Source organism: Drosophila biarmipes, chromosome X (assembly GCF_025231255.1).
Source record: "Drosophila biarmipes strain raj3 chromosome X, RU_DBia_V1.1, whole genome shotgun sequence".
Taxonomy (NCBI): Eukaryota; Metazoa; Arthropoda; class Insecta; order Diptera; family Drosophilidae; genus Drosophila; species Drosophila biarmipes.
In genome coordinates, this window is record NC_066611.1 from 15938628 (window position 1) to 15964980 (window position 26353).

The window sequence follows — 26353 nt, forward strand, 5'->3', positions numbered from 1 at the left end:
TTCGATCCTAGACTGTAAATATAGGTTTCCTAAGTGTTGTTTTCACAAGCACCCCCTCTCATAACCCAGAAACACAAGAACACCCACATGATCGCCCCAAGCACGTTCGAGTTCTCAAGCCAGGATCGTTGTAAACGACATTTTTGAGTATTATGCAAAGGTCACAAACAAAAAAAGAACAAAAACATACAAACGAAAGGAAAACGAACACAAAAAAATACCAAAAGAAAACTTGTGACGTACATTTTACTTGAAATACATCATTTTTTTACCTACTTTACGTTTACGATTACGACTATTGTAATTATTATTTTTTGTGTCTGCAAACTATTATTGTGTAAATAAAGACCAGCAAAAAGCAAACCAATCGAATCAAATGAGTTTCCCTTTGTCTAGACTCGGCAAATTTGAGCTGTCAAGAATGCCATGATGTAAACCTCAGAATCGTTTTGGCTTTTCAAGCGATAGCAACTGAAAATCGGAGCTAAATTCTGCTCTACGTAGCATATACTCTAATTAAGTGCTTTCGCGTCCACACCACTTAATAAAGTAAAATAAAAAATATTATAACAAGATGCTGCTAATGCGACGTTGCCACAAACTAAAGCTGCGCCCATGGATTCGCCTCTGCTCCGCCGAGTTGATACATAAGGTGGGTCCAAATACATATCATTTGAAAATCTTATATTTTAAAATCCCTATCCGCAGGATGGCTTCATCGAGAAACTGCGCCACAGCTTCGACGAGGACGAACGCAGCAATCTGGTGGTGCCCACGTTCAAGAAGGCCATGCTCTACCCGGACGAGATCGCCGTGAGGGACATCACCGGGGAGTACACCTACTTCCAGCTGTATCTGGCCGCCAAGCGCCTGGCCATTCAGATCTCCAATATATGCGGTGAGTATACGAATGAGAAACTAAACCATGTTGTTTTTGTTAAATTAATCTTGAGAATCAGTTTCCGTATTTAAATCAACGTGCTTCCTCTAATATTTTCTTTAACATCTTTATTTAAAATAATTGTTTTTAAAATTTTACACTTAATATTACCTAACTTAATATCATATTTCTATAAAAATGTTAATAGCAAAATCTGAATCCAAAAAATCCTGGTACCTTATAAAAAATCAAAAATGGGTCAAAAAATAAAAAAAAACAGTCGGTCTTTTAGTTGTACGCCTTGAATTGGCTGAACTACGATCAAAAAACCACTGAGGAATGATCATTTTTGGCAGAAATCTGGATCCCAAAAAATTCTGATATACCCCCTTACAAAAAATCGAAAAATGGGTCAAAAAATAAATTCTCCTAAAAATGATGCAGATCGTTAGCAAATTAAGCCAGCTTTCTAAAACAGTCGGTCTTTTAGTTGTACGCCTTGAATTGGCTGAACTACGATCAAAAAACCACTGTGGAATGATCATTTTTGGCAGAAATCTGGATCCCAAAAAATCCTGATAAACCCCCTATAAAAAATCCAACATTTTTCAAGTTGTTATGTCTTATTCAAGGTAGCATTCCTTAATTTGCTATGATAGTTTACTGGGCTTTCATCTGTGCTATGCTATTCATGATTATAATAACTAATTTAACTAATTTTCTCCCCGCAGGCAGTGCCTCCCTATCGAATGTCACGTACTTGTGCTCGAACAACGCGCTGTGGGTGGCCATCCAGTGGAGCTGTTGGATCTCCGGCCAGGTGGCGGTGCCCCTGGAAACCGGCCAGGCCATCGACCAACTGCGTCGCCAGGCGTCCAGCTGCAAGACCAAGCTGCTGATAGCCACGCCCGAGTTCGAGCCCCTGGCCCAGGAGCTATCGCAGGGCCTGAAGTCGGCCACCATCATACTGGATCACGCCTTTGTGCCGACGGCGGAGAGTGTGTCCTCGACCTCGATGTACGCCAAACAGCTGGTGGGCACCCAGGGAGTCATCCTCACGGAGAGCACCCTGCCCAGTGACTTCTATGCCAAGGCGCCGGCCATGCTCATCTACACGCCCAATGCGGTGAACAGCCCCAAGTCGGTGCTGCTGAGCCACCGCAACATCGATGCCCAGGTGCGATGCTTGATCGGCAGTTGGCGCCTGGGACCCACGGACTGCATGCTACCCATTCTGTCCATGAATCGAATGCACGTTGCCCTGGGCGCCGTGCTCAATGTGGGCGGCAACGTTATACTGCAGCAAAAGTTCGATGGTCACAACGCCTGGAGTGCTCTGCTGGGCATCAATAGTCCGTCCAAACAGCGGGTCACCCTCTTCCTGGCCATGCCCATTGTCTACAAACGACTGATTGCCGAGTACGAGAAGATGTTCGCCAAGGACTCGAGGATGGTGGAGTACATTGTGAACCATTGCCGGCACAAGATCCGCTTGATGGCCACCGCCTTTGCCCTGCTGCCGGATTCGGTGTTCTACCGGTGGCGCGAGATTACGGGTCAAAACATCTACGAGTACTATGGGATGATGGAGACGGGCTTGGTCCTGGGTCATCCGCTGGATGAGCCCCACCGCGAGGGTTCCAGTACCACGACTCCTTCAACGGCGGGCTCTTCGTCGAGTCCGACTAGTGCCGCCCTGAATGACTATCGTCCGGGCACCTTGGGTGCTCCTCTCAAGGGAGTCACAGCCCGTTTGATCAGCAACAAGGGGGCCGAGCTTATCACCTGCAAGAACGAGCTGGGCGGCACTGTGGACCATGGCCTCATCCAGGTGGAGGACATCGGCGGAGATGCCTCACTAAGCCAGACGGTGATTGGTGAACTTCAGATAGCTGGCTCGCATTTGGTATCCAGTTCGCTGGCCAGCAGTAATCAGCAGCCGGAACCGGATGGTGGCTTCTATAAAACCGGCGACATTTGCGCCTACCAGAATGGCCACTTCTACTTCCTGAGCAAGACCAGCGATGTCTTCACAGTGGGCGGCTACAAGGTCTACGGGTCGGAGATCAAAAAGGTGCTCATCTCGCACCCTAACATCAACGACGTGGCCGTCTTAGGCATACCCAACAAGTTGTGGGGCCATCGTCTCGGCGTCATATGCATAGTATCACCGGATGCCGACATAGATTTGGATGCCATCAAGACGTACTGCTACCGCCACCTGCCGGCCCACAAGTGCCCCACCGTTTTCAAGACCCTGGTGTCTAAGTAGAAAATATAATCTAGTCTTAAGTGCTCTTTGTCCTGCCATTAGCTACAAATTCATGTGATTTTCGGGATGTTTAACTGAAAAATACCTTTCTTTGTGATAGGAAAATTAATAATAATAATTTTAAATATTTTCCATTCAAACAAAAAAGCAGTAGTTATATGATGATATGATATAGGATGATATGATATGATATATGATAATAACATGTCTTTCTAGCTATTATATATTTTTAATGATATTTACAAAGCCCTTAGATAATATTATTAAATAAGAATAATAATTTTTAAGCACATAGTGGTGGATACTGCTTGCTCAATCCCTTGGGACACCCACTGCCTGCTTTGGGGCATTCGCTGTAGACACTTTTACCCAAGATATTGGCAAACGAGTAGTTACAGGCCACCAGGTACTTTCGGCCGCCGCCCTCTTTATAAGTGGTAATGCCACAGCCCACTGCAGAGCTTTTCTCGTTGATCATAACAGTCAAGTGTCCAATCACCCTGAAGGGTAATAAAAGCCAGCCGTAACTCAAGAAATATATATAAATTATAAACATAACTTACTTCCTTTGACGTTTGTAACTAGCTAAATCCTCGGGCACTACGTCCCTTTCTTCGTCTGCCCAATTTTTGACTGCCATTTCTAGGAGTTGAGTTGGTGGTATGTCTATATTCGTTCCGGCAGACTGCCAAATTGCCGCCAGGTATATATTCTGACCGGAATACGGAAACCTTTCGGTATTGCGACAAGCATCATGCCTAAATAGGCAGGTTTTCGCATTTAGCAATGCCACCTTTGCCAAGTCATCGTCCCATTTTACGGTTGCCATTTTGCAGGCGATCCTTGAAACATTCGCCTTGCCACTGGCCCATCTCTGTCTCACCAAATTGTGGGCCTTGGCAATACCATTTTTAAGATCCTTACTGAGCTCTATCACTTTGGCATCTTTGGGGCAAGAGCTATTAAAGCCTCCGTTTGGATATTCCTGCGTATAGGAAATTCTAAAATGTTATTCAAGTAAAAGGAAAATATATATATATATATATATATATATATATATAAAAAAATAGTTTTGATTTCTTATAAACATTAATTAGTTTTAAAACTTTTTTATAATACATGTAAATCTTACACACGCAATATGGGTTGCTCCCCGACAAAGATCGTTCCTACAGAAGTTCTCGGCCAGACAATGGATCCCTAGAGATAGAACTAGTAATAATACCGCATGGCCTAACATTTTGCAATTTTTACAAACCTTTAACAAATGCAAACTGCTTTTATATGCAAAGTTAAACTATAATTTTGTTTACTTTATCTCTGAACAATTTGCACGACAAAGGGCTACAAACACCTGCTGTAATTAATAAGTTATGACCCATTTACATTTTGAGAATAATATTTTTCGTGGCGACAAGAAGCATTGAAAAGTAATAGTTTTTAAATGGAAATAAAATAAAAAATCAATGAGTCAACGAAATTGCATTGAAATACCATTTTCATATTTAAAAGTTTGAGCAGCTTAATTTTGTGAATGAATTTTCCATCAAAAATGTTTGTTCGGTATTTATTAATATTTTTGAACTATTTTTCTTTTCAAAAAATAAACCCTAACTAAACTAGCAAAAATTTGAATTTTATAGAAAAATATTCGAAATTGATAGATAGTCTTGTTCTCATAGTATATCGATAACTCTTCGTTCCAAAAGTTAACTGCTTTACAACACTGTAAATGGCGCGCATTCAAATGTTAACTAATACTGGGCTAACCTCAATTTGTGCGATCAAGCGTTCATTACATAAATGGTCTCTTTATAACCAAATGCAGAAATGCCTATCAAAATATGTACTTATCCGCCCCCTATCAATATGTCCAACATTTTGTTAAGTTTGCGATAAGTTTGTTGATGTTGATGGCTTGTTGTTGTTTACTCTTTTTTTTACAATTTTGTTTACGCACAATTTTTTGTGTTAACGTGCCGGTGGCAACGTCGGCGTTACAAAATTACCCTTTTTTTTAGCTCTTCTTCTTGGGAGCCAGATAAAGCAAAAAAATTCTATTTGGCAGCTAAAAATAGCAGGCGGCAGCAAAACAAAAAGCAATTTACCATTATGCTGAATGGGAGTCGTTGCTGCACAGGGAAAAAATGCGTGTTGGTGATAAAAATATATTTAATATAAAAATGCAATTCTATAAAATAGATATTCTCTATAATACTCGAATGAAACTGGACCATTTTCTTATGTTTGTAAGCAAACTTTTCCAAATGTATACTTCCCTCCTTTTTTTCAAGAATTTTTTTGAGGATTAGTAAACTTTGTATAATCTTTCCAAGTCTCATAAATCCCTTGTGGAATCAAAGGCCAGGGTGTATTATCTTCGGTCTGCCGAATTCAGCTTATTTTCTTAATAGTTATAAAATAATTAGCGTAGAGGGACATGCTAAATATACATAACTGAATAAAAAAACACCTTAAAGAGAAATTTAACACTTTATTTAAATTATTAAAATATACTTTAACATTATAAATTGCAAAACATCTATTAAAATGTCTATAGTATTCATTAATATTAAAAACAAAGATTTAAAATCTGTAATTTTTTGTTACTAAAAAAATTCAGTTTTATAGATAAAAAAAAGGAAATGAGAAAAATACTAGAACATTGATCTTCTGTAAAGATGAAACTATATCTTCTTTTTCCCAGTGTGGTGGATCTCCACTTGGCACTTAAGGAGCTTTCAATCGGCCGACATCAGGGTTATATGTTATGTGCCGGTGTGGATTACACCAAAGAAACTCACATGCCTCTTGTGTTTGTTTAGATTTTTCACATGTTTTTGTTTTGGCTTCTTTTTTTTTTTTGTTTTTCTGGGCCACGTTGTTGTTTTTTGTTTTCCTTCCCTTTTTCAGAATGCTGTTTGTGGTCGAAGGTCAATTGCACAAGCCCTAAAAGTGTGTTTATTGGTCATAAATAAAAGATTAATTTAATTAATTTATCATTACCGCCGAGGGCGAATGGAAGAGCCATAAATCTATCAGTTTTTGACCTTATATTGATTTAATTTTGCAAGAAATGGCCATTTTTCCTAAGTGGTATCTTCAAGATTAACAATCTTTTGTTTAAAGTTCATCAGATATAAAGCACAAAATGAAATCTGGGTGCTTAACTTAAAAATTTATTGAAATTACACTATTGAAATTAATGAATTACAAAAAAAAAAGTTTTTTAAGATTTTCTTTAACGCATTTCAAAATAATTGAAAAAAATATTTGAAAGAAGTGGCTCTCAAACTGTAACCAGAAATCAACAGCCTTGTTTACCCGCCAAATTTTTGGGGCCTCTTGTTGACCGAAGATTTTCGAAAAGCAATTCCCAATTTCCAAATCTGTTTCGTGTTTGCCCTTTTCATTTTCGTTTCGTATTTGCTTTCTGGCCTAATCTTTACACTAAAGTTGGGCTGGCTTTTATCTGTCGCCTTTGGGTTTTGTAACCCGCGCGATGGTCAGAAAGTCATGTGTTGTTATTTTTATTTTTCGGTGTTGCTATTGTTTTTGGGGTTTTATCAGCCATTATAAGCAGGTCGCTGATAAGGCGGCCGTCAGCTGTAATTTAATTTGTTACACGACAAGAAATTGTTGTAATACATTGAAAATAAGAGGTTAAATCCGAAAAGATTGAATGTATCCATGAGATACTTTTTTCAAATGGCCATATCCTAAGATAAATTTTATATTATTTGTGAAACATTTTCTTTGAATGATTAGGAAAGAGTTCATTTTTTATGTATTTCTGTAAATTTATTAAATTTATTATATTTAAAATATATTAAAACCAAGAGGTTTTATTAGAAACTATTGAATAATACCTATAAATTATTATTTTATTATGATCATATCTTTAAAAAATTTTAAAGTGTTTTTCAAAAAAAATTACAAATATATATGTATTTATGATTGTGCTTCTGTAAGATTCCATATTTAAAAGAAAAAAACATTTAAGACCTTTTTGTTCTTGCTCTTTGATAAGCACAATTTAAAACAATAAGTAAATATAATCACCATTTTTTTCTGTGCACCAGAGTACTTTCAAGAGGTTTCTAGAGTTTCAAAGGGTTCCCACTTAAAAATTAAAATTTGTTTATCAACTAGGAGAGTGGAAAGCCATGTGGAAAACCTACGACAACATTGAGAAAAAGGATGCGTTGCAAGTGGCACGTAGTCTCTGTTTTTTTCTAGTTTTTTGTTTTTTTTTTTTTGTGGTGGTGCAGGCAACTGGAAAACTCACACGCACACACACCACTGCACGACGCAATTAAATTTTATGTCATTTTATGAAAAGACACAGCACGACTTCGCTGCCGACGTCGACGCCGCTGCCTCTGTCGCCGGTGTGTCGACGTGCCAAAATCCGCATACTGAGAAAAAAACTAGTGAGCCTAGTGAGCCATGAACAACCCCTCTTGCTTAACCCTTCGAAGAGCCGTGTGAAAAACTCTTCAATCAAATGGAAAATATATTTGGAGATGTAAAAAAACAATAAATAAAATAGGAAATATTTCAAAATACTTTCAAATTTTAAAAGAAATTTTTGGAAGGTTTGGGTATTAAAAGTAAAATAATTGCTGTTCTAAGTATTTTTAACTATTTAGATGTACTTTGTACATGAAATTTTGTATAAAAAACAAATTGTCTTAAATATTTCCAATTTTTTTGGTAGTGCTATTTAAACATACAATTTTTTATAAAAATCCAATTGGTATTGGCAAATACCTAGCAAATTTTTGCGAGTGTAATTTAACATAAATTTTAAAAAATAATACTTCAAGGAAATGTAGTTTGTCTTATTTAATTATCTTTTTCAAAGCTATTTATTGCATATTTATTATTAAAAAAAGGAACACATTATTTTCGATAATAATAAAGTTACCTTTTTTTAATTTAATTTAATTTATTGCAAAAAGTAATAGCACTTTCTGGTAATAATTAAGCAAAATCTGTATTTAATAGTTTTTATTGGAGGGGCTGAAACAGCATCCCACATCAGCAGATAGTATTTTGGCTCACATGTTGCTGCTGCGCTGTTGTTCTGCATTTTTTTTTTTTCCTTTTATAACTTTTTTTCTGAGCCGGCGTTGGGGCGCAACACGTACGCCAAAAACTGAAAAGCAGGGAAAACAACAACACCCGACTCTCGCACGCCGCACACACACGCACATCGATTTAAATGGCGTTGCGGAAATCTGAAATGGCATCAAAACTGTGGAGCCGCGGACCTTGAGAACCGCGACAAGAAATACTAGAAACGCAGAAGCAGAATTCACAAAAAAAAAACAATCAAAACTCGAAGAGCATGGAGCACAAGGCTTCCCTTTCGAGACGAGACGACGATCTTGTCCAATATTCTCGGGTACTTCGCCTCGCACACGTGTGTGTGTCAACAACGATCCACCCATTCCATGCCCATGCCGATTAGACCCCCGGCACACGCCCAAAAAACATATGAAACAGTAGCAGAAACTTGGCAGCGGGCTTACAATTTACAATACAGTGGGCCCTGGCTAAGGTGTTTAGTTCAAATAAAATACATATATGATTCTATGGGTTTTCACCCATATATAAGGTTTCTTAAGAAACGGAAATTCTTTATATAGGTAATTAAAATCTGCACCATGTTTTCGTCCAAAAGAATCAAGAACAAAGTCTTCTTAATTTTAAATTGAAAGTTTTCTAAAAATACAATAGGTCCTGGCTAAGATTTTTAATAAAAATCTATAGAATTATCTTGGTTTTTACCTCTATATAAGGTTTATCACTTGAGACTTCTCTAAAAATGAAAATTCTTATGAATCCTAAAGATTCAAGAACGGAGTATTCTTAAAAAGCAATTCTGAAGTACTCTATTTACAATGATTATGATTAATTACAAAGGTTTTATAAGTTTGCAACAAACCACCCATATAAAAGTACCTAATTTAAAAATAAAGAATTCGAAAGTGATAAAAGTCCCATATCTTCCCGGAAAACATTTTAGAAAATTGAAAATCGCGACTGTCTACTGTGTTTAGTACACCTTTTTCGCGTGCGCCTTTTTATTACGCATTTTAATTTTCGGCAATTGAAACTTGTGGAGCTACTTATGTATATATTAGATGTCATGTGGATCGTGGGTGTAATGCTAATAGCTCCCTTTGACGTCACTGGACAGGTCGTGTGGCTCCAATTTTCGTTGTTTACTCTTTTCCATTTTCCCCTCTATTTGGCTCAGCAGGTGCAGCACCCAGGCGATTATAATTTATGTATTTGTAGCGGGCGCATGCTAAACTGCACACACTTCTGTGTATACTATGTGGCGGAGACCCTGTTTTGGTGGTCATATGTTTGCAGTTGTTTTGTGTTGCCTTTGTTGTCCCTGGACCTGGCGTTACGTGACGCTCGGAAAGTCAGCAGACAGTCGATGCGCCGGTTGTTCTCCTCCAAGCACACGTCCACCCCAAAACGAGTGACGTTTATGCGTGTTTCAGAGATACCACGATCAGTAATTCCAATTTTTTTTAGACATTGTTTCCAGTTAAATGTTCTTAAATGGTTTTATAATGGTTCGCCCTATAGGATTTATAGGGTTCCTTGTAAAAAAAATAAAAAAATACATTCTATAATAAAAGAAAACCAACTAGGTGGTTAACCTCAAACTTTTTTTTCTAATTATATAACATATTTCTATATTAAACAATATGATAGGACCTAGATATTCTAATAATCTTACCCGTATCAGAATCTCGAGATCACACTAGAATTGGAGCTTTCTAGATACAAAAAATTCCATAATCTTCGAAACCGGATCTCCAAAGTTGCAGACATCGTGATTTCACCTTCGCATAAACCGCCTTGGAAACTTCCCGGCCAGCTCACATGTTTCGCTTTTCTGCCTGTGTATCCAAGTTTTTGCCTCCGCAGAGTGCAGTGCACTCCGTTGCCGCATTCGAAACGGTAAAGTGGGGGGCCTTCGATTTGTATTTTCCACACAAAATGTTGCACTTCTTGGCGGGACCAGTGCCCGCCAAACTGTTGAGGAGGGGCCCATGGAAGCATTGATCTTGATGGCCAGTGAATGCGATTAAAGCGACCGAGATAATCGGGAATTAGTGGAGCCGATAATTCCCTTTAATTTTCACCGGCCACTGATATATCCATTCAAATCACTTCTCCTCATTAATTTTTTTTGTTGGCTCGTTATTTTTGTTTTTGTTTTCCATGCAATGTTTTTTTGGGTCCAAGTCCACTGGCGCTCTATTTGATCAAGACTATTATACAATCTCACACGTACACCTATGTAACAAGTGTGTATGGGTGTCCACAGTGGAGGTTCGGATACTAGGGCTTGTAACTTTGTTTTACAAATAATAAAAAAAAATTGGGTTGTTCCTTAAAGAATTTTTTTCTATGTTTATATTAAAAACCTCTGTGACATTTATGTTGAGTTCCTGTTTTATTGGGGTTTAAATTCTTTTTAAAAAAATGTATCAAAAAATTGGGTAATTTTTGAAAAAGAAAAACACTCTTATGTTATAAAATACTTTGAATTTTATGAAAAATCTGAGTTACATTTACGTAAAAATTCATGGTATATTTTAAATATTTATTATTTACATTTAAGGACCTAACAAAATCCTAATGAAAATAATGGGAATAGCATGAACTTTTTACGTGTTTATAAAAAAAATCATTCAGAATTTCGAAAATAATGTATATTGAGATTTTTTTATGATTCCTTGTTTTATGTTCTGGAAAACCTTGTAATGGAACTATAATTTTAACCCCAAATGTGTGTGTAAACATGCGTTTTCTGTGGGGCAATGAAGTAGAACAGAAACGGAAAAACATAGACTAGTTGTGCGTGTGTGTGTGCGTAGGGGGGGTACTTTTTGGGGGGAGGGGAGCGAAGGGTGCATACTGTATTGGAACGACAGTTTCTCACACGCAGCGACCTAAATACGCATTTTTATGACATTTCGTTTTTGAATTTTCCGTTCTTGTTTTTGTTTTCGTCTTCTTTCGCTGATATTATCAATGGAAAACTCTTGGGCAAAGGTGTGCGTGTGAATCCAGGTTTATGTAATGCATTTTCCTTTGGGATAGCCCGTGAAACTGAGTAAAATTCAGCACTTAAGCGAGGTTTGACAAGCACTGGGTGTTGTTTTTGTTTGTTTTTGCTTCTGCTTATGCTCCTTCTTCCTCTTCTTCTTCTTTCTCTTCTTCAACCGGCTTACATGGTCTGTGAGTGTGTGTGTGCGTGTGTACACTTACATACAGCCATGGCCATATTAAAAGGAACAGAGAGTTAAAACGCGAATTCTTTAGGATTTTTTCAAATTAAAAAAAAGAGCTTGAAAATATGGTCCTATTTTAATATACATATATATACATATAAATGTATAGAGGTAGTATTTTAAATAAAATCAGAATTGAAATTAAAAAGAAAATTCTGTAATAGCTTAGGTAAAGTTCTCAAAATATTGTTATTTTACTGGATATTTTGAGGTTGTTCTACAAAGATTTTTAAGTATAAAAAACCTTAACATTCTTTTTAAAATAATGGATTATAGTGAATTTTTTAAAAATATTTTTGGGACTTCCCAGAATTTCCAGATTTTTAAGTATAAAAAACCGCCACCTTCTTTTTGAAATAAATGGATCATTGTGATGTTTTTAAAAATATTTTTGGGACTTTCCAGAATTGTAACTACTTACTATTGTCTTGGCCGCCATTGCGTGTTGATTGTTCCAGGCAGCAGCTGTTGTTGTCCCCGCACCCTTCCTATGCTGCCCTCTCCCTCACTCACACACACACACACACCCGCACGGCCGCTCACACACACACCGAAAGACCGCTCTGCCTTTACAGGCGTCGACGTCGACTTCTTTTCTTTGCGCAGCGATGGTTTTCAAAACGAATTCGAACGCTTAAGCGAACGGTTGTGTTTCCTCCGAAGCAAAAACAAAAAAAAAAAAATCTTCCAAAAAGTCAAAACACCAGAGAAATCGAAAAAAAAACTGTTACTGATACAAAAATAAAAGTGTAATAAATTAAGGCGGACTAAGTAAAAAAGAAAACATTTTTTTGTGGTGCATCTTCCAAAAAACCGGTTGTTAAATGCGCGCCGCAACAAAAACAACAAAAAGAGTTCAACAACAAAAACCTTAAGGAAAAGGCAACGTTGCACATTTTCTGGAGTGCAGATCAAACTGTAGGAGAAAAGAAGCGAAAATTGGGGAAAAATTAAGGAAAACCCAGAGACTCTTTGAACGAAAAGCAAGATGGCATTCTCGATTGTGAGCCGTGGTATTCTGCGCACTTCGAGAGAAATTCTGGAACGCAACATGGCCGCAACTGTCGGCGTTCTGCAGCAGACCGCCTCCCCGCCCCCGAACACGCCCATTTCGCACAGCGATTGCCAAGTAAGTGCACCTGTTTTTTCTTTCAGTGTGTGCTAGTTTTAAGTGAGTCTAATTCAATTGCCAGAAGAGCTCTAAACAGCGGGGCTGCAAAACAAATGGCTAGAAAAAGAGCTTACTCAAAGGTGGGGTTTCAAAAACAGTTTTCAAGCAGAGTTTTTAAAAGATTTTTTTGAAATATTCGTGAAAAAGAGTTCAAAACCAGGTGCTTCTTAGAAATTCCAAAAGAACAGCTTTTCCAAGAAACGAATTCAAAACAAAATCAAAATAGAATCGCAATTCCGAAGACAAGGGGTGGGAAAAGAGATGGAGTGGGAAAAACAGAGAAGCAAATGAAAATTTGGAGAGGGGTGTACGAAATGAGGCCAGTGCCAAATAAACTGTAACAGTGACTCACAAACTGTAAGTAGGAGTTCTTAAAAACAGAAAACTTTGTTTGGCTATATCTTCAGTTGTATCTATAGAATTGAACCCATTGTTTCACCGAATGAAAGGTTATAAATTAGCATATTCAATCACCTTAAAATATACATTCATATTTGTTTGATATTGAAATAAACATGCCTACACTATAGGCAGCACTGAATTTCGCTTTCTTGAGTTCTAATACCTTCAACTAATGGCAAGTGTCTTAAAGATCAATCACTAAAGGGCGCAGCCATTCAATCAATCAATAATACATTTGAAAACAGGCGCCGAAAGACGCATTTCCCTCAATAAAATAAATAAAGCAAGAAAAAAGTAGTGCACAGAAAGAAAAATACACATTAAAAAAAGGTGTAAATTAGGAAAAAATATTTGTTTTCTTGATATTTGTAATCATTACTTTGTTGTTTATATTGTGGAGATAGCTGTGACAATGCCGGCGAATGAGTGTAAGCTGTATTTGCATAAATGTTTCGGTTTCGAAACGAAATTTATGATATTATGCTGCTGGTGTGTTGACTTAATATAAAGTGTAGCCAGCTATGACAACACAAGATTGGTATTTTCCCCCGTGTATTCAGGTGAAAGCTAGTTTTCCAGGCCCACCAACAACAACCCCCGCGCTTCGAAAGTCGGTAAACTGCGCAAATTCTGTGGCAGGAAAATCTTGCGCAAAAGCATTGGCAATAATATCAAAAGCAGAAACGTCCTCCCCCTTTTTTTTGGCCCGCCGGAAGGGAGAAGTTTGAGAGGCACAGGAAGTGATTTTAGTGATGGATTTCGCTTGTTTTTTATTCGCGAATTTTCCTGTTTGCTGCTTATTAACATTGACCTGTTGCTCGACTTTGGTTTTTATTTGCCGACTCTCTGCATCTTCTACATAAATCACTGTCGGTGTTTTTTTTCTCTTATTTTCTTATGGTCAAAACGTGTTTCTTTTTGTTTTCGAGACGCTCAGACATTTAAATGAAAGGAGGCCCGTTTTTCGCATTCATTAATTCGTTTTTTTTTTTGGAGAAACTTGTTTACGAAAAGACAAAGCAAAAAAAAAAAAAAAAAGAGAAACAATCCAAAGTTCGTTTAACCAAACGAAGCAACTGGAACCCGAAAAGGTTCCAAAACAGTCCAATAAGTGTGCGGGCTTTATGATAATGGTATAAATGGTATATGGCATGATATCATCGTCGTCGGTGGCTGGCTGGGCTGGCAACATCTGTAGTCTCGTTCCTTCTTATCGAGAGAGCCACCGAAATTCAAGACGCTTACAAGAGTTTTCGGTCTCTTGTAATTAAAAACGAACCAACTCTTTGTCTTTCTTTATCTTTCCTAATGACATTGATAGAAGCTGAGGGAAAAAACATTTCTCCGAACTGGTTTTTGGCATCTATAATTATATTTTCTTTGCTTTTCCATGTTGCAATGCTGGCTGGCATTTGTACATACATACATATATTACCTAACCATTTCTTAGGTTCTTATTTTGCTGCAGGAATTAAAATTGTTTTAAAATATTTTGTGTATAATTTTACATATTCATTTTATTGTTATAAAACCTGTGTTTTCTTTTTCGTTTTTTTTACAAGTTTTTACCTCAACTGGTTTACATTTTCCTCTAATAATTTTGTTACATGATCGCCACGTGGTTTTCTACCACTGCCTAGAGCCTCTCAAACTGTAAAATGAACTTCAAGAATTCAGAGATACATTTTCGACAGTCACTCAGGGCACTTTTTTGTGGAAACACTCGTAATAAAACAGATAACGAATCGGGTTTAGAATGGTTTTGTGAGTAAACAGAACTGACCTTAACAATGGGAAACTAACAACCAAAACAAAAATAGGAGCAGTGCGCTGAGTTGTAATTAAAAACATAATGATTGCTTGTAGGCCGAAGGTTATATGGCAACCGTATCAACAAAAGAGCTCATAGCATGGGGTTATAGAGACACAAATAAATTAAACAATAGCATGCAGATTGGGTAATATTGTAGAGCTAGAGTACAGGCATATATTAGTGTAAAAACAACTAAAATCTGAATTAAATACCAAAAACAAATGCAGAAAGAGAAAAATTATTTTCTTGATAATATAATAAAGTTAACAAGATATTCTATTGATTTACTGACTTGTCTCTACCATCTGCTGATTTCAGCGCCTCTTGCTGGCCTCTGGTGGCAACATCTGTGGACATGGAGCACACTCACTGCTGTGGCATCAAATGCCCACCGCCGTGGTCCAGGCTGTCCGTCAATATTCCAAGAAGTCCGCCGGAGCGGCCAAGTTGCGCCGGGAGGTGGAAAGTGATAGTGATTCCGACTCGGACGATGAGTTCGAGCGACGTCGCCAGAAAATGGACTCCAAGCGCAGCGAACGGGTGAGTGAACTGCTTGAAAAACCGCATCATACACCCATTTCGGACATATAACCCATAAAAGAAGCCCCAAACAAAACAAAAACACACACGCCACCTCCACGTGGCTGAGAGATTTCAATTGTCTGCGCCTGGCAGGCCGAGAAACGTGTTTCGAAATTTGGTTATCGGGCTCAATGCCGTTTTTTGAACCTGCTCTGAGGTATTTTCAAAATAATCTAACATTGTAACCTGGCTAACAGTGGTCAGTTAACAGTTAGCCCTGCTAACTGGTTTGAAACACGGTTTATTTTAAGATCAAAGCTTTGGCTCGGACTTACGAGTGCCAAGTTACAGCTCTCCCTTTGAAAATGTAGAGTATTTGCAAGCTTTAAGATTATCCTGAATTTACGTGTAAACAAGCAGTTCTTCTGTGACCTTGTAAAGCTGTTCAGTGAAAGCTATATGCATGTAAGCAGTGCTTAAAATTGAGTCCTTTTAGAGAGCTTTTTGATAAATTCATGAAAGCAGTGTAGACATGTCCTTCTGGAGCCTTAAAAGTATTTATGCAAGCAGTTCAAGAAAACAAGCAGCACAATAAAGTCCTGAAAAGCTCTCAGCCTTGAACTTTTAAGTCCTTTAAGCAGTATCAAAAAGCAAGGAAGCTCAGGGTCGGTAAAAGGAAGCAGTTTCGAGTTTAAGTTTAAAAGGGCTTCCCTGGAGTCCTGTACAATATCATAGTACATAAAATATTATCATATCACAAAAACAAAATATTTTACTTAATAATAAATAATAATAATATTTTTATTTTTATTTTTAGGGCGACTCAGCCTTCTGGCGCCGCAAAATGCGCACCCTCCACCGCATTTTGGACGTGAACCACGACGGTGTCGTGTCTTTCGACGACTTCAGTTTGCTGGCCAAACGCTTCAACGATCTGGGCCACCTGACCCCGGAGGTCGCCGCCGAGTTCAACGATGTGATCAAGCATACGTGGGAAGAGCAGTTCGGGGAGATAACCCCCTACAATCTGGTGACTGCCGAGCAGTTTCTCACCGATCTGCACCATCGTCTCAACGACAAGAAGATGGCCAAACGCATCGGCCGCTTCCTGCCCTACTTGTTTAAGGTGAGTTAAAAAATATCAATATCAAAAATATCAAAAATGTTATATTATATGATTGCTACTAAGGTTCGTTGCTAATTAAATGGTTTTTTCCTTCACCTTTCAGGCTGTGGACTTTGATCACACTGGCCATTTGGATCTCGAACAATACAAGCTCTTCTTCCGCTGTCTGGGACTGACCGAAGACGACGCTGCCGTTTCATTCGCTGTGATAGACAAGAACGGCGATGGCCAATTGTCGCTCAAGGAGTTCGTGCATTTGGGCCGCCAGTTCTTTTTAACCGAGGACGACTCGAAGATATCGAAGATGTTCTGGGGACCCCTGGTGGCCGATCATTGACGGGGTGCAGTCACTGCTGTAGATCACAATCCAACCAAAACTATCACAACAATAATAACCCCACATACATTTCCGATCAACTACAATCAAGATTATCAAAAACAACAACAACAACAACAACAACAACAAGAACAGAATGTCCGAAGCCGAAACATCGGCAGCAGCAATAACACCAATGAGCCAATGCTAAATACATTTAAAACGACAACGACGATGGCCAATGGAGATGCTAGAAAGCTATTGGCCACATCGTTGCCAACTCGCGTGCAGGCGGCAGGCGGCAGTTGGCTTAATCTACAGCATGTGGCGCCGCATAAATCGGGACCGATGATAACTACCATTAGCAACAACAGCACCACCACAACGATCGTTATAAGGAACATGAGCATTTACGACTATTTACGGCACACCCTGAGCCGGTCGAAGCGTCAGCGCTCGACCTTCGAGCCCCATCCATCGCCCAACACGTGTCCCGCCTCCAAGTTGCGCAAGCACAACTTCAGCAACTACCAGAAGGAGCGGGAACGGGAGCAGCGGCATAAGGATAAGAACCAACGAAGCAAGGGCAAACCATCCATGGATGAATACGATATAAGATTCTTTTTCTACCTTAACTCGCTAATTTTATTCACCATGTCGTGCAGCCGGCAATCGGCCGCCGAGGGCGATGACCTCAAGCATTTCATTTGCGACCGGATCCGGAAGTTCGATCGGCTGCGGCGAAAGGCACGCAAGCGCCGCAAGCGAAGGCCCAAACAGCTGGCCGAGGATCAAATGCACCTATAAACTCTGAATAGTGGAGCTACATATTAATCACACGGTCACCCTATCTACCATATAACCGATTATTTTTTTGCCTAGTTAAGAGTTACGTTTAACTGATATATTAAACCATACAGCAAGCATGATATAACGGAATAAAACTGATTTTTAAATGTACGATTAATTACAACAAAGCGCTCTTATTTATTGGTTCCTCAACCTTAGTAATATAAATTGTTAATGTGACATTTCCTTATGGACGATTATGTGATAAAGCTGGTCTTTGAAAAGATTTCATCAGATCGAAGGAAGCCCTTCTCCACACTTTGCGCAAATCGCATGCAAATGCAAAAACGCAAGCAGACGGTGCTTCCTTCCACAAATTTTTTATTTTATTTCATATATTTTTTCCTTTTCCCTCACTGGGCATCTGCGGCCACATATCATTATGTAAGCGCCAGCGAAAAGGATTTGCGATATCAACTGAAAAGTGTTTAGCTGGATGTTGCGAGGCTACAAAAAATGGTAGCTGAAATAGGAGCTGCTTTTGAGCGAAGTTTTTAATACTCTGAAATACCGCCTAAGCTGCGACATATATAAAACTATTTTGTTAATAGTGGACTATAAAAATATTAATAATGATTACAAGTTAAAAACTTGGCAAATAGTATAAAAAGCTTTGAAAATTTAGTCATCTCAGAGATACTTTCAAAGGAAATACTAAAATAAAATACTAACTGGACAGTAGTATTCATTTAGATGCCAAAGCAGTTGTGCCAGGGTTGCCAAGCTGCTGTAAGAATCCTTAGACCCCATGGATAGGGCATGGAAAAGAATTACGTTGTGGAAAAGGGCAAGAAAAACTTGTCGCGCGTAAATCTCTGCGATGGCAACCTCCCACGGCCGTCTAGGCTGGCTGACCAGAGCTCATTATGCGCATTTGTTGCTGGGCGGGAAAACGGGAAAAAATTAGGGGGTTTCCAGTTGCCCCTTTGAAAGATGATGGTACGCCCATTTCTTCCCTCTACTTCTAGTCCTTCTCACTAATTTTTTCCCAACAGCCCCGCAGCCCCATTTTCCCCGCTCCCCAGGTCGTTTTTTATTCATTTGTAGCTAATAATTTTAATGCTATTCAAAATTATGTTGGACAAAAAAAATATAAGAATATAAAAAGGAGGCAGGCTGGGTGGGCGTTGGAAGCCATGTGAAAGCATTTTTTGGAACACCCCCACACACGAGCTGGGCTCTTATAAATTGCATTTGTATCTAAAAGGACATTAATTTTGGTTGCACGATGGAAAAATTTGCCCACTTCAATTTGTAATAATTTATATATTTACCTATATATTTTTTTTTATTATTGTGGAACAAAATAGCGTTGAAAAATTGAGTCCATATTTTAATAATTTTATGATTTTAAATGTTTTCCTGTGTGCTTTTTGGAAACATTTAAGGACTTCAACGATCTAGAAACTATAAAGATCTTTTTATCTCTCAAGTATTTTTTCCAGTGCTTTGTGGGCGTGTTAGCAAGCAGTGCAGCCGCCTTTCTGTCCCTTCTGCGCATTTCTTACTCGCTTCAATATTTTATAATTTAATTTTTTTCCTTACCCCCATATTTTTTGTACTTTTTTTGGTTGTGCCACGCACATGACGTCCATCGCTAATCCTTTTGCCTCACATACACTTTTGAAAAAATCACACACACTTGCACTGCTACATCTTTCATTATGTAAATGCACGCTTTACACATTTTTTTCAGATGCACTGTCCACTCTGAAGACCCCCAGTCCCCGCTCCAACCATTTTTTACCATATTTTTTATTCCCCAACTTGGGATTTTCTCGTGTGTGGGTCGGTGTGTTCGTATGAATAAAATATATATATCACACACAGGAACACACACATGTAACTGGCTAAGTACATATGTAACTCGCCTTCGCCGTCTCCTCTACTAATTTTCATCTTTTACTCTCCTTCGCTTGATTTTTTTTATGGTCCACCCTCCTCCGACCTCTATTTGCCGTTTCAACGTGTTTTATCGCGTTTTAAGAGCAGTTTTTAAAAATTAAAAGCACGTCCTAAGTCCACATTTGGTCAACAGCTGCTGCCCAAGATGGAAAAGCCACCCACGTTTTTCCTCCCTCCATCACTCTTTTTTTCCCCTGGATTTTCATTTAAATAACAGTCGACCAAAGCTTGATCGTATCTATATGTGTACCTACAGAAGTGATTCAGATCGAAGGAGAACTTGGGCGTTTGAAAAGATTTAAATAAAGATTTATATAAAAATAATTGCTTAACATATATTTCCTATTTTTTTGATAAGCTCATCTGCTATCAAAAGGCTTCCGGTTATGCTTCTTAATTCAAGTAACGTATTTTCCAAGATAAATACGCATTGCAGGTATCGCTGTTTTAACTGCTTGCCGCAAAATACCTTTGCGGCTGGCATAAATTTAGCAGCTAATCATAGAAAAAAGAGACTCAACTGGCGGGGGCTTGGAGGACACATACGTATCCGGCGAAGGCCATAAAAGTGCGCTAATGTTAACCCGTTGCGTTGGCTCCTGTTTGAATTACAACACCCCCAACACTGGCGTGGGGTTAAGGCGGCGTTATGCTGTTGGCATGATAATTTAATTACAGCTCTGGGATTGGGTTTTGCGGCAAAGGCGGCATCAATCTGGAGCTTAGACAAGACAATCTTCCACATGTGTATATGGCATCTTCGTCTTAACACCTTTTGGCCAACCTTCGGAGGCAGATAAAAAAGCGGGAACGACAAGGTGTACAACCGAAACCAAGGAAATCACTCCCGTAGTGGGCGTCAAGGGGCTAACACTGGATGACTGCGGAATGCTCTAATTTAAAACTTATATCAAGAAGAAAAACAACTAAGTAAAATTTTAGGACTGCCCCAGAAGTTTGAGAATCGCATAGAAGGGCGCTGTAATAAGGTACATTCGTCTGTATGAGAATCGCATAGAGAGGCTCAAAAATGGCCTCCGCAAGGTTGTTCGTAAGATTTGTAAATATACTTGAATAAATATAGAAATATAAAATACAGATATACCCTTACGGCCCCTAGCTAATACGGCCCTATCTTCTGCGGGCGTCTTCCTGCGTTGTCAGGGTATAATTATATATTAAATTAAGCCATTTGCATGCGCGTATTTTTGGGCGCCTCCCCCTTTTTGGCCACCCCTTTTGTGGCCGGGCTGTGTTGTAGATTATTAAAAATTATGTCTCACAGTACGACATGCAATGCCGGCAACCCTTCCCCCACATAGCCACATAGGCCACATTAACGTGCCTGAGATAAGGAGCAGGCAGCAGTTGCAAAAATTGTTTCGGCTTTTTTCGTTGATTTTCTTTTTTTTGTGGGGGTTTCAAGCCCCCTGACATTTATTACTGTTGCTGTTGTTGTTGGGCCAACGCAAATCCACGCAAAAATTATATTTTGACGTTTGTCAGCGGTTGGCGGCGCGGCAGCGGAGGTGGGAAATACGAGCCAGAGAAGCCTACATGGCAAAAAGATAAAGAAGCAGAACAAGAAAATGCAAGAGGAGAGGAGGGTGGTATGACGCAGGGGCAGTGGAGGGTTAACCCTAACCCTAAAACGAACCAAATGCACTTTGGGGGTCTGGAGGTCGAAAGCTTTGCCAATGCGCTACAGTTGGAAATTTGGGAGCTCCTTAGTTTTACAAGGTGTATTAATCGAATGATATTTAATTATGATATTTTTTGTCATCGATAATTATCGAAAATAATGTGGATTTTAAAATCACGAAGCGGTGATGGTTTATTGTCCATAAACACCTATTACAAACTTTTGCCTTTAATCAAAGTTTTGTCTTTTATCAAAGTTTTGAGGTTTTTTTGGACCACCCTAATATTTTTTTTACATTTGTTTAATAATTTTTTAATCCCAATTTCGTTTTAAAAATTAATTAAATGATAGTTATTACAGACAGAAAATGTGTATTTATTATAAAGATTTAGCAGCTCCTCCGTTTTTGCGCAGCGGATTCATTTTGCCAGAAAACTCATACATGACGGTAGCAACTCTGGCTGCATTCGTACCTTGGGGAGGCCGCCTCGTCCGAGATTTGTTCAACTAAATTTATATTCTAAATGTCGTCTGTCCTGCGGTTCTGCTATGCTTTTTGTGCCTCTTTGTTTTGTCTCTGTGTGACATAAGCCGCGCTGCTTAGTTTCAAAAACTTATTTTAATGTTGGAATTTAATTTTTTTCTGCGCTTAGTCGCCATTGTTGTTGTTCCAGTTTGCCCGGGCGGCCTTCTGCGATTTGGGCCTGGCCAGATGTCCCAACTCCACTCTTAATACATTTAAATTGCTCACAGTATGTAATGGTGTCTAAATCCTTGGTTAATGTAGCGGTGTTGGACTTTGTGCAACAGAAATGTATAGCAAATAAAAGTAATATTTTTTTTTAAACATTTTTGTGTATATATTTAAAACGACGTCATATTATAGATTCGATATAATATGTACATATGTGATCGATTTTAGGGGATAACATCGTTTGCGGAATCTAAAATCGAACACAATTTAAACTTGTTTGATGGGGATTTTGAAAGTGGACAAAGAAAAAGTAGGCTCAGATAGGTTAGGAAACGGCTCAGATCACCAGTGGCGTATCGTTGATATATAAACTAGATTCGTTTCTTGAGCAGGCGAATGGCTCGGTCCCAGAGCTTCAGATCTTTCACCCTCCGCTGAAGATCCTGCACAATCGCGGCCATACTCTGGGCCTGGCTGTGCGGCGGCATCGGCAGCATGGCATCATCGGGAGCGAGTTGGCGACCCCGATAGGTCTCGACGACCGCCCGACGGACTCGTAGATTTGCCGAGGACATCTGCGGCACTGGGATTAGGGGTTCGACCAGGGGCACTGCGATCCTGGCCACATATTGCTGGGTGTAGCTTATCTTGAACTGGTTCTGGTTTTGGTTCATCTTCATCGCCATGACATTAATGGGAACACTCCGGGATTTCCTTGGACGGAGTTGGTTGAAAATTTAATAGAGGAAAATATTTGTATAATAAATTTGATTCTCTAATTTTTTGTTGCTTTCTGTTTGCTGAGCCAGATATAACTAAGTTGTATTCGAATGTCTGGGACTAAGGGCTTAGAAAGTTAAGTAAAGTTTAACGCTTTGGTATCTACGTTGGTTATGGAGATCTATGATATAGCTACACATCTTGAGAATCGCGTAGAAGGGCTCATTATTGTAATGTTTGTAATTATCTTCTTTTGGTTTTAAGTTTCCATTTAGAAAGCATAGAATTTAATTTTGTAATAAATATTTACCAATGCGATTTAACAAGTTTGAGAATCGCATAGAAAGGTCCTGTTAATACATTTTAAATAGAATAAGCAAAATTCTGGTTACAATGTAATTTAACTACTGTTTTTGACGATATTTTATTAGCACAATACAATGCCAGATTATTTTTTGGTTCCCACCATTTCCGTCGCCTCTTTTGTTGACTTATACATGAAATGTGGGTTCTGTTTTATTTTGATTTCATTACCCTATAGTTTGTTAGATTTTTATAGTTCTGACCTAAACAAATAGGCTAAAATCGCGAGCTCAGACCACACAAAGGGACGATAGGTTGAACGGGGGTTGGGTTGAGTGGGTTAGCGTGGCATTTGGGTTCATAAATTTGCAGCGCAGGACGCCGTTTGTCCGCTGTTTGCTGTGGATGCGGTTGTAAAATCGCCGCTGCCCTGTTGTTGGGTTATTTGCTAATTGTTGGCGGATTTTAAGGGCGCTTTGCACTAAGCGATTTCAGATTGAAAATTGTCCAGAATTTTGTTTTCAAAAATTCCTAACAAATAATGATATAAATCAATATTTAAAAACTTAGTTTACCTTCTGTTTAAATAACAAATATTTTCTTAAATGCTTAATATTTTCTAAGACGTGTTTATAAAATTCTATTTAATTTTTTAAATATTTATTTTCGATGAGATTTCTTAAGTTTGATCGTGCAGGTGGGGCCCAAAATGCGCTGGCATTAGCTAAGCTCGAGTTTCTTTTACTTCCGTTCTGTTGGCGGTGCGTGTGTTTTTGATTTTTGCAGGTGGCACACGGCGCAAAACGGAAGCGAAACGGCAACGACACCTTTGAGTGAAATAAATGATAATGGCCTCAATGATTATGCATCGGCACGTTTCTCATCGCGACAACACACAGATACACCACTCGCACACACACAAAGGCTGGGGGAAAGGATCCAGGATTTCAGGATTCAGGGGGCCGCTGGTTTACCGTTTACCCGTTAGCTGTTTTTAGCTTTGTGGCTTTTCTTGTTGCTGTTGCTATATCGGTGCACTGAGAAAACTTGTATAAGTTATATATATAACTAAAAAATAGTTAAAAAGATTTTTATTGAATATTTAACAAAATCATATTATAATAGTTATATGAATATAAATTACGCAAAGTTGTGTAATAAATCCATAAACTTGCTTATTAAAAAATTGTATTGCCTACATTTAGGCACTTTTCTAAGAGATTTCAAAAATATGATGTTCTTGTCTCGTTTTTAAACATTATAAAAAAATGTTTTAATTTTTCAAGGTGTTTCTGCTCTTCTACCGCCGTTCGAGCGATTTGCCAAACAAATTACAAATTGGGTTTAACTACTATTTTTTCGCTTGTTTTTGTTTGTGTATGTGCGAGTGTGTTTTTGTTGTTTTTTCCTGCTGCCATCGCAATTTTCCTGGTCCGGTTTTGTTGTTGTTGTTTTTGCAGCTACCTTTCTGCGGTTTTCCCCTTTATTTTTTATTGTTGTTTGATTTTCGCGGTCGCGCGTTTGGCTTTTCATTTCATTTAACACGCCCGCCAATGTTTTTGCGGCGTTGGCTGTGTCAACAAATCGCAACCGCCCCCTTTTCGGGCCCCGCCCCCACCCGCCTCACCTTTGACCCATGTTAGAAATGCATTAGAGTCTGTTTGGCAGGTGGCTTGATATTTTTGGGGTCTCGTTTTGGGGCCATAAAATATCAGTGTTCCATTCCAAAAAAAAAAGGTTATCCTAATAAAAGGAGTGGGAAAAATAAGCACTTGTTTGTTGATATTACTCCAGACTTTGACTGGTTAAAATAAATGCCAAGAAGTCGGCGTTGAAATGAGGCGAAGAAATTGTAGACTAAGCTAAGGGTAAAATATATATATTTCCTAAAGATAATAATGTAAATCAGTGAAATACGGAAACTACCACTGTTGATTTGCAGGGATTTCCATTTGCACCCACCCATCTGTATTAATCTCAATTTTCAGGCAAAGGATTTCAAAAAGAACCCGCACACAAACAAATATGAATTTATAAATACTATAGTAATTTGCGCATTTAATTAAAATTATGATAAAAGCATGCGAAATATTTCACAAGCTGGCTGACTTGTGTGTGACCAAGTGCTGTATACGTACTTGCATATCAGAGGGTGCATATAGGGCAAAGGAGAAAAATTAAAAAAAGGACGAAACGAGCGAAATAAATGAGTGGGGTAATGGAGAGAAAGCAGGGGCCGGGGTAAGAAATTAAAATAAAAATTGCTCATAGCAAAAATCTTGCGCTGTAATTACATCATTTATGCAGGACGAATATGTCGTTTTGTTCCTCGCCTGCAGGATAAAAATAAAAAAAAAAACACTCACACACACACACAGATGTGTGTCCTGCGCGCCTGCATGTGTGTTGGTGGCTGCCGGCAAATGCCTTTCAAATAAATACGAAACGGTCAGCGGAATAATAATCAGCAGGCGAGTCTCAGTGTCTCGGATATATAACTACATGTGCAATATATATAATATATGTGTGTACTACATGGTGACAAGGCGACACGTACTGTCAACCAGGGGGATAGTGCAAAATGGCTGAAAAGAATACCAGAAGAATAAAGCGGAGATATCAGCGTTACTTTGGCCACAAACAGGAAACGGAAATGGTCCTTATATAGCGGGAAAAGGATGGATAGAGCAAGGGGAATTGGGCTTACAATAATTTTTGTCCGTTTTGTAAAATCATTATTTTCTAGGTTTTACAAAGAAAAATTATAGTAAAATGTAAAAAAAATACTATTGACTTGCAATAAACATAATCTATAGGAGTATCATAAAAACATTTGATTATTATAAGTATATTATAAATATAGTACCATTTTTAGGGGTGTCAATGCCATTACTAAGGGAATAATTTCTAGTCCCCTAAATTATTTTGATTTTAAAAAGTATTACTTAAAGTAATGTTCGAATATTTTATCATATCGATAAGGATAATCTGAAATGCTTACTTATCGAACGACCGTTTTTACCCAAGTTCCGCACTGCTTGCGTCCAGATGCCAGCGCTGTCCGATGGGGGGCGCCACGCTCATTATTAACTGCTGCTGCCACGCCCCCGGCCACCACCGCCTTCTCGGTCGGCACACATTTAATATGAGAAAATGGTTTCCATTTTTTATACGCTCACTTTTCTATGCTTTGCTAAACACACAAAAAACGCATAATGCTCGAGAGTGTCCTGTGCAGGAAAAAAGCTGGGTTTGGGTTGGTCAACAAGGGGTTAAGGCAGTGGCGGGCGTGGGGCTGGGGGGTTGGGTGGGGTCTATTCGTGCTGATGTCGCTGCGATACTTCCGCCAAAGTGGCACAAACAGTTGCAAAAAAATATAATATTATATATCAGCTTTGCGATTGCCGT

The 26353-nt window shown here is 38.7% G+C and overlaps 4 protein-coding genes across 4 annotated transcripts; 2 read left to right on the forward strand and 2 right to left on the reverse strand.

Moving 5' to 3' along the window:
* The first annotated feature begins 439 nt into the window (after positions 1 to 439).
* LOC108022017 (malonate--CoA ligase ACSF3, mitochondrial) lies at positions 440 to 3298 on the forward strand. The gene is made up of 3 exons (XM_017090862.3): positions 440 to 652; positions 709 to 898; positions 1612 to 3298. The coding sequence occupies exons 1-3, from the start codon at positions 575 to 577 to the stop codon at positions 3150 to 3152; spliced, it is 1809 nt and encodes a 602-aa protein (XP_016946351.1). The 5' UTR covers positions 440 to 574; the 3' UTR covers positions 3153 to 3298.
* A 63-nt stretch (positions 3299 to 3361) lies between these two features.
* On the reverse strand, positions 3362 to 4411 carry LOC108021995 (antigen 5 like allergen Cul n 1). Its single transcript, XM_017090835.3, has 3 exons — positions 4285 to 4411; positions 3716 to 4137; positions 3362 to 3652 (listed from the first exon to the last, which is right to left on the reverse strand). Exons 1-3 carry the CDS (start codon positions 4390 to 4392, stop codon positions 3436 to 3438), a joined length of 747 nt encoding a protein of 248 aa, XP_016946324.1. The 5' UTR covers positions 4393 to 4411; the 3' UTR covers positions 3362 to 3435.
* A 7676-nt stretch (positions 4412 to 12087) lies between these two features.
* On the forward strand, positions 12088 to 17809 carry LOC108022026 (uncharacterized). Its single transcript, XM_017090872.3, is given in 4 exon segments — positions 12088 to 12611; positions 15187 to 15408; positions 16208 to 16516; positions 16620 to 17809. Coding segments are annotated over 4 exon segments (1692 nt in total). The 5' UTR covers positions 12088 to 12470; the 3' UTR covers positions 17640 to 17809.
* Positions 17810 to 22063: 4254 nt separating this feature from the next.
* On the reverse strand, positions 22064 to 22758 carry LOC108022006 (uncharacterized). The gene has a single exon (XM_017090846.3). It carries the CDS (start codon positions 22606 to 22608, stop codon positions 22294 to 22296), a length of 315 nt encoding a protein of 104 aa, XP_016946335.1. The 5' UTR covers positions 22609 to 22758; the 3' UTR covers positions 22064 to 22293.
* Positions 22759 to 26353: the final 3595 nt, after the last annotated feature.